This window comes from Macaca fascicularis, chromosome 3 (genome assembly GCF_037993035.2).
Source record: "Macaca fascicularis isolate 582-1 chromosome 3, T2T-MFA8v1.1".
NCBI classification, from domain to species: domain Eukaryota; kingdom Metazoa; phylum Chordata; class Mammalia; order Primates; family Cercopithecidae; genus Macaca; species Macaca fascicularis.
In genome coordinates this window covers 100,645,620-100,654,619 of record NC_088377.1, presented here as the reverse complement: position 1 = coordinate 100,654,619, position 9,000 = coordinate 100,645,620, and the positions used below count along the sequence as shown (strand labels likewise).

The 9,000-nt window shown below is 43.4% G+C and overlaps 1 protein-coding gene across 1 annotated transcript; it reads left to right on the top strand.

The window, feature by feature from the left end:
* The first annotated feature begins 368 nt into the window (after nt 1–368).
* On the top strand, nt 369–737 carry LOC135969895 (thymosin beta-4-like). The gene has a single exon (XM_065541171.2). It carries the CDS (start codon nt 496–498, stop codon nt 604–606), a length of 111 nt encoding a protein of 36 aa, XP_065397243.1. The 5' UTR covers nt 369–495; the 3' UTR covers nt 607–737.
* Nucleotides 738–9,000: the final 8,263 nt, after the last annotated feature.

Here is a 9,000-nt window from a genome sequence, read left to right as displayed (position 1 = left end):
TACTAAGATAAAACCATAGTGACAGAAATCAGATGTGTGGTTATCTGGTACTAGGGATGAGGGTGAAGGGGATCAACTGCAAAGGGACAAGAGGGTTCTTTTTAGGATGATGAAACTGTTCTGAACCTCAGTGTTGGTGGAGGTTAAATACTGTGTACGATCATCAAAATTCACCAAACAGCACCCTTAAAGTGAGTGGATTTTATTGTATATACATTATAGTTAAATAAAAGTAAGGAACAAAAGAAAGAAAGAAGGAAGAGAGGAAGGAAGGAAGAAGGTGGGAGGAAGGGAAGGAGAGAGGAGGAAGGAAAGAAGGAAGGAAGGAAGGAAGGGAGGGAGGGAGGGAGGGAGGGAGAGAGGGAGGGACTGAGGGAGGAGGAGGGAGGGAGGGAGGGGGAGGGAAAGGGGAAGGAGAAGGGGAAGGGAAAGGGAGAGAGGGAAATAGAAAAGGTCAAGATTCCATTTACTCTCGTGCCTCACTCCACTTCCTCTATGCCTGACAAACCCGATGTGACTGAGATCAAGAAATTCAGTAAATTGAAATTAAAGAATACAGAAATACAAGAGAAAAATCTGCTGCCTTCCAAAGAAATGACAGAATAGAAACAAGCAGGCAAATTGCAATGAGGCATGCCCACCAACATGCGGTATGTATTCCACAGGTATTGCCTTTGTATTTTACTTCGTTTAGCTGTTTAACTTTGTACAATGCAAAGAGGCCAGATCAAGCTTAATGCCTGTGCTGTCCCGTTCACATCAAGGAGTTGAGAACCACTGATGATGAGGGCTGCACCTGCCTCTGCCTATCTGGCTGTCATGACAGGAAAAGAGCTTGCATGTTGGTGAAGGAAGAAGTGGGGTGGGACGACAATGAAATCTAGAGTAAAACCAACCTGGCCCAAGGTGTCCTGCTGGCTACTAAATGCCATTTAGTCAGAGTGCCATTATTTTTTTGTGTTTAAAATGATTTTAATTATTGGAATGCCCAATGTTTGTTTAAAAAACAAACAGTTTTAAACACTCCCCCAGCCCAAAGAAAAAAGAAAGGGCCAAAATTAGGAAATCTTCTTTCTGAAAGTAAATGAGATACTCAGTTTGAAGGGAAAATATAAAATTTCATTAAGCCCCAAAAGGGGACAATCAGCCTAAAGGGGAGGTATTTTTATTTGATGTTAATCACGATGAGTTCTGGGATTTCCTTGTAACACAGTGCAGGGGGACCAGACTAATACCACAGTTCAGTCTTCCTGCATCACATCAGACACTGTGAGTCAGGGAGCATTGTTACACCTGGGGTAGATCTGGATCCTGGTAAGAATGTGCTACATATACCTTCAGAGCAAGCCTTCAGAGTGTGGTCCACCTTCTCCGAAAACAAAATGTCATTCTTACTATAACATTTATTTTGTGTTTTTTTCTTTTTGCCAGCACCTCAGGGATGAGCATCCACAGCTTAATGTTTACATCAATGAATCAAAGCTATTTCCATAGCAACAAGTCTACTTCTCCGGAACTGCAATTTTATGTCAATTTACTATTAACGGAAGATGGAACAAAAGCAAGCAGACAGAACAGGAGAAACCTTAATGCCTCAAGACGGACTGGCAAAGCAAGGAGGAAGAGGAATGAACCTGTCATTTGCAAGGATTTTAGGGTTTAGTGAACAACATTTAACCATTTTATGCTCAGGTTTGTGATAATGATTTCATAGGACCATAAAATCTTTGAGCTAAAATAGACCTTAAAAGTCATCTGAAACCCCTTATTTTATTTTAGCTTTTTTTTTTTTTTTTTAGAGACAGAGTCTTGCTCTGTTTCCCAGGCTGGAGTGCAGTGGCGAGATCATAGCTCACTGTAGCTTCGAACTCCTGACCTCAAGCGATACACCTGTTTCAGCCTTTCAAAAACACTGAGATTACAGGTGTGATCTACTGTGCCCAGCCGGGAACCCCTTATTTTAAAGTCAAGGAGACTCAGTCCCGTACACAGTAAGGGATTTAATGAAGGTCATTTTGCTGGTAAGGGACACAGTCACAAACAGAACATGGGATACAGAATTTAAGCCTGGAGTTCTGTTTACTCACAACATTACATTGTCTCTTTCATCTGTTAGTTCTAGTACCTAAGGCTCAGCTAAATACTTTTTTGTGGAAATCTATTCTGCTGAACACCAAGACTTTCTCTTCCTGGTCTACCAACAAGGGAGCCGAGGCCATCAATTATGGCTAAGCAGGGCCATTGCCTATAATTGAGAAGTAAAATTAGAAGCCATATAGCAAGCCTGTATCTTTTAGGGTTCAATTGCAGGAAGCAGATACCACCCTAGGGATTTTATGCAGAATGGGATTTAATACAGGGAATTGGATGTTTATAAAGTTGGCAGAACTAGGCTGTAGGCTAGGTTTCCAGGAATTATGCCCAGAACACTGCAGAACTGTCTCACTAGAGAAGCTATTACAACTGTCCCAACCAGGGAGCTTGAATATCAAGAGATTGCCCCTGGAATGACTGAGCCCAAGATCATAGTCCAAGGTAATGCTAGTGCAAATAAGATCCAAGATCAAGTAGCTGGTATCTGGGAATCACTGGCACCACAGCAAATGCCCCTTACCACCCACAAATCTGGAGAAACTGGACACCGTACCATTTTGGGGGGGTGTGAGGAACTCCATCCTCTGGCCATATCTGACATCATAAAACAGTCAAGAAAGCAAGAGAAAAATACCATAACCTCATTTCTACCTTCCAGTTTCCAATGAAGCATCTCGTTGGCAGGACCTAATTTGCATCCAGAACCTTACCTGCAGGAAAGTATCAAAATATAGTTTGTTTATGTGTTGTAAAACTTTCTAATGTCTGCCATACTGGAAGGTGCACTAAAATGAAGAGGCAATGAATACTGAGTATCAGCTGATAATATCAAGGTGAAGAAATTCATCTGTGGGCACTCTAGTGAGTTAGTTGATATGAGTCTACAACCATTTGGAACATTGCATTGAGAAGTAGAAGAATACCTTGAGTTGGGAGACTAGAGGAAAAGAACACCCTAACAGGTTGCCAATGGGAGAGAATATAAGGTGAGGTACCCATGTTAGAGAGCAATTGGCAGAATTTTAAAATGTGAAAGCAGGACCAGGCACAGTGGCTCACACTTTGCAATCCCAGCACTTCGGGAGGTCAAGGTGGGAGGACTGCTTGAGTCCAGGACAGTGAGACCCCATCTCTACAAAAAATAAAATAAAATAAAAACTAGTTGGGTGTAGTGGTGTGCATCTGTAGTCCCAGCTACCTGGTAGGCTGAGGTGAGAGTATCACTTGAGCCCAGGATTTTGAGGCTACAGTGAGCTATGATCCCACAAGTGCGCTCCAGCCTGGGCAACAGAGTGAGACCTCACCCAAAAAATAATAATAATAATAATAGTAAGATCAGATGATATGTACTGTCATTGAAGGATCTTTAGGACATACTGTAGAATTTAAAAGTTAGTTTTAGTATATATGATATGATGTTATTTACAACCCAAAAAAGGAGAACAACCCACAAAACAATTAACCAAGTTCTAGGGACATGTAATTCAGTTAGAGTGATTATGAGGCAACCCCGTGTGAATAATTTACAAAGGAAAAGGTCAACACCTATTCCTAGGCTCTCGAACACCTCAGATAGACCTGGGATATGAAAAGATCAGAGTGGGCCCGGTGCAGTGGCTCATGCCTGTAATCCCAGCACTTTGGGAGGCACAGACAGGCGGATCACCTGAGGTCAGGAGTTCAAGACCAGCCTGGCCAACACAGTGAAACCCCGTCTCTATTAAAATTTAAAAAATTAGCTGGGCATGGTGGCGGGTGCCTGTAATCCCAGCTACTCAGGAGGGTAAGACAGTAGAAACGCTTGAACCTGGGAGGCGGAGGTTGCAGTGAGCTGAGATCACATCATTGCACTCCAGCCTGGGCAACAAGATCAAAATTCCGTCTCAAAACAAACAAAAAAAAGAAAAAAGGAAAGAAACAAAAGAAAAGGTCAGAGAGATGAGAGATGAGAGGGGAGACTTCCAGGGGAAGGGAAATTTCTGTTATTCACACTCAAGTGTAAAAAGAGTGAAAACCAGGTATATAGTCCCTATAGTTAAAAGGGGGGTCTGGCTCATGCCCAGGAAATATAAACAGAGGAAAGGGGTCAACGAAGTGCTTTCCGTGGGACCCAGAAAGTGCTACTGCACTGAGCAAAGCCACCTCTTTCTGCGTGGGCAAGGTCAGGGGTGGGTGAGGGTTTCCCTTGGGCTGGGATAGGCATGCGGGAGAGAGAGGCGCTCAAGTCCTGCCCAAGTGGACCCAGCGGCAAAGGTGAGGGACCCCAATTGCAGGAGTATGTGTTGCTTGGGCTCCTGGGAGCCACAGTTGGAGCTGGCATCCCCGGGGACCAAATACACAGCATGCAGCAGAAGAGGCATCCCCAGGGCTGGGAAGGTCTGGATCGGGTGTGTTCGTTTCTTAGGGCTACTGTAAGAAAGTACCACAAACTGGGTGGTTTAAAACAACAGAAACTTGTCTCACAGTTCTACAGACTCAAAGTTCAAAATCAAGGTATCAGCAGAGCCATGCTCCCTTTAAAGTCTCTAGGGAATAATCTTTCCTTGCTTCTAACTCCTTTGGTTGCCAACCTTGGCATTCCTTGGCTTATGCAAGCCCTGCCTCTGTCTTCACATGGTCTTATTTCACCTGTGCCTCCTCTGTGTTTTCAAATCTCTTTCCTTGTAAGGACACCAGTCATAGGATTTAGGGCCCATCGTAATCCAGTATGACCTCATTCGAGTGCAGTGGCACTATCCCGGCTCACTGCAACCTCTGCCTCTCAGGTTCAAGCGATTCTCCTGCCTCAGCCTCCCGAGTAGCCGGGATTACAGGCTCACACCATCACACCAGGTAATTTTTGAATTTTTAGTAGAGATGGGGTTTCACCATGTTGGTCTGGCTGGTCTCAAACTCCTGACCTCAAATGATCTGCCCTCCTCGGCCTCCCAAAGTGATGGGATTACAGGTGTGAACCACCACACCCAGTCTGACCTCATCTTAATTTGATTACATCTGCAAAGACCTCGTCTCTAAATAAAGGCACATTCACAGGTACTGGGGTTAGGAGTTCAACATGTCTTTTGGAGCAGCGTGCAATGGCTCACGCCTATAATCCCAGCATTTTGAGAGGCCAAGGCGAGTGGATCACCTGAGGTCAGGAGTGTGAGACCAGCCTGGCCAACATGGTGAAGCCGTCTCTACTAAAGATACAAAAAATTATCCAGGCATGGTGGCGGGCGCCTGTAATTCCAGCTACTCAGGAGGCTGAGGCAGAAGAATCACTTGAACCCGGGAGGAGACGTTGCAGTGAGCTGAGATCACGCAACTAAACTCCAGCCTGAGCAACAGAGCGAGACTCTGTCAAAAAAAAAACAAAAACAAAAAAAGTTTTTTGGGGAACAGAATGGATCCATAACACAAGCGAAGTGACCAAACCCAGGAAAAGCCAGCTGTAAAACCAGCCAGGGTGGAAGCCCAAGACCACTCAGTAAATGAGAGCTGTCTAATGGTCTAATGCCCTCATGTCTACTCCGCCCTCTGGCCTTGGCCTTGGGAAGCAACAGTCAGCAGGGGAGAGGCGGTGGGGATGGGCAAGGAGCAGGACAGATGGTCACACCTGTCTCCCCAAAAGAAGACAGCCAAGAACTGCACGCTGTAGTGGGAAAAAGATGTTCTATCTATAAATAAGAACTAAATTGTTAATTAATATCTTGGACTGAGCATTCTAAAAAAAAACTTCTTATTTTGGAAATGTTTAAGCATACAAAAATAGATGAAACAGAATACCGAGTTCCTATGTACCCATTTGCCCAGCTTCAACAATTATCAACTCATGGCCAATCATTTTTTTTTAATCAACACCCTCACACACTCCTCCCTCTCACAGGCTTCTTTTCACGTAAATCTCAGATATATAATCTGGAGATACTTCATTCAGTTATTTCAACATGTCTCTGAAAGATAAAAACTGTTTTAAAAGTAAAACAACAGACACTGAGGCCTACCCCAGGCCTCAGGTAGGGAGGAGGGAGAGGAGCAGAAAAAAATAACTATTGGGTACTAGGCTTAGTACCTGGGTGATAAAGCAGTCTGTACAACAAACCTCCATAATATGAGTTTACCTGTGTAACAAACCTGCACATGTACCCATGAACCTAAAATGAAAGTTTAAAAAATAAAAATAAAAAAAACCCCCACATTATTATAACCTCAAAATTAAAAACAATCCCTTAATATCAAATATCTACTGAATGTTCAAATATTCTTGTTTGATGTGTAAAACTTTTCATATGTTTTCTTTGTTCACCTGAAGATCCAAAAAGATCTCTTTACACATTGCAATTAGTAATTTAGTCGCTTTTAACCTGTAGGTTCCTCTCTCCTCCTCACCTTTTATTCTTACAACTTTTTGTAAAGAAACTGAGTGTTGCTGGGTGCGGTGGCTCACACCTGTAATCCCAGCACTTTGGGAGGCGGAGGTGGGCGGATCACAAGGTCAGGAGATTGAGACCATGCTGGCTAACACGGTGAAACCCAGTCTCTACTAAAAATGCAAAAAATTAGCTGGGCGTGGTGGCGGGCGCCTGTAGTCCCAGCTACTCTGGAGGCAGAATGGCCTGAACCCGGGAGGCAGAGCTTGCAGTGAGCCGAGATAGCGCCACTGCACTCCAGCCTGGGCGACAAAGCGAGACTCCGTCTCAAAAAAAAGAAAAGAAAACTAAAAAAACTGAGTGTTTGTCCTATAGCATGTCCCAGTGTGGCTATTGCTTATTGCACTCCATGCTGTTCTTCTATCCTTACCACTGTATTTTCTATAAATTGGATGTTAAATCTGGAGCAATGATTCTCAAAGGTAGCTCACTACAATTATCTGGGGAGCGCTTAAAAACCCTGAAGCTGGCCGGGCACGGTGGCTCACACCTGTAATCCCAGCACTTCGGGAGGCCGAGGCAGGTGGATCACCTGAGTTCAGGAGTTCGAGACCAGCTTGGCCAACATCGTGAAACCCCAACTCTACTAAAAACACAAACATTAGCCAGGTGTGTTGGTGGGTGCCTGTAGTCCCAGCTATTCAGGAGGCTAAAGCAGGAGAATCATTTGAACCCGGGAGGCAGAGGTTGTAGTGAGCTAAGATCACGCCTCTGCACTCCAGCCTGGGCAACAGAGTGAGACTGGGTCTCAAAAATAATAATAATAATAATAATACATAAATAAATAAATATCCCTAAAGCCCAGGCAAGTCCAAGAGCAATTATACCAGAGACTCGGGGGGATGGGGGGGAACTGAGACACAGGAATTTTTTAAACAACCTCAGATGATCCCAGTATGCAACCAATATTGAAAACCACTGATCTACAGTTTTGATCAGAATCAGGCTCAGTTTTTTCCCCTCTGGCACAGGACGGTTTGCTGTGTACCTTACACTGGGTATTCAAAATTTCCAGATGGACCCTCTGTCTTACAAGGAGGAAAATGTGGAAGTGTCCATCACCTATGACTGGCCAGAGAGCCTCTAGAATGGCCCTATTGTTCATCTAGTGGCAAGAGATGATTACTCCCCACTCGACAAGTTCTGAAGAGACTACCTCTGGGAAGTGACTGCGTTTGGTGTGGCAGCGGTCGTGTTTGTGTGTGTCCATGAGGGGTTTTAGCCTTACCTCTGGCTTGTAAGCTTTAGATTGAGAATATGATCATGTATTAATCGTATAAGTCAGTGAAAAGAAAGAAAAAATGATGCCTTTTTAACAACAAAATTTCATATTTTCTATTAAAAAAGTATTTAAAAAGTACTCATTACAGAAAATTTGAAAAATAGGAGAAGAAAGAAAAGTAATCACCTATAAATTCCCCACTCAAAGATAACCATTGTCGTGCAATTGGAGTTTATTATGTTAAATGAAATAAGCCAAGCACAGAAAGAAAAACTGTGTGTTCTCATTTTTTTGTGGGAGCTAAAAATTAAAACAACTGAACTCACAGAGACAGAGAGTAGAATGGTGGTTACCACAGGCTGGGAAGGGTAGTTGGGGATTGGGGGAAGTGGGTATGGTTAATGGGTATAAAAAATAGTGCCAGCTGCGGTGGCTCACACCTGTAATCCCAGCACTTTGGGAGGCTGAGGCAAGTGGCTCACTTGAAGCCAGGAGTTCGAGACCAGCCTGGCCAATGTGGTGAAACCCCTGTCTCTACTAAAAATACAAAAATTAGCTAGGCATGCTAGAATGTGCCTGTAATCCCAGCTGTTTGGGATACTAAGGCAGGATAATCACTTGAGCCCAGGAGGCAGAGGTTGCAGTGAGCCGAGATCACGCTACTGCACTCCAGCCTGGGTAACAGGGTGAAGCTGTCTCAAAAAAAAAAAAAGTTAGAAATAATGAATAAGACCTAACATTTGATAGCACAACAGGATGACTACAGTAAAAAATAATTTAATTTTACATTTTAAAATAAAACAGTAGAATTGAATTGTTTGTAAGACAAAGGATAAATACTTCAGGTGACAGATGTCCTATTTTCCTTGATGTGATTATTATACATTGCATGCATGTATGAAAATATCTCATGTAACCCATAAATATATTCGCCCATTATGTATCCACAAAAAATAAAAACTTAAAGCTGAAAATAAAACAAAAAAGCTAAAGCTAACCATTGTTAGTATTTGGTCTATTTATCTCCAGTCTCAATGTTATGTATTTTTAAACTTAGGGACAAAACTCCTTCCCTTGATTTTTTAACCTTCCTCTCTCCGGCCTGGTCGCAGCCACTAGATACCTGTATATTAATATTTGCCCTCTGTCCAGGGCCAGGCACGGTGGCTTACACCTGTAATCCCAGCACTTTGGGAGGCCAAGGTGGGCAGATCACCTGAGGTCAGGAGCTCAAGACCAGCCTGGCTAACATGGTGAAACCCCATCTCTACT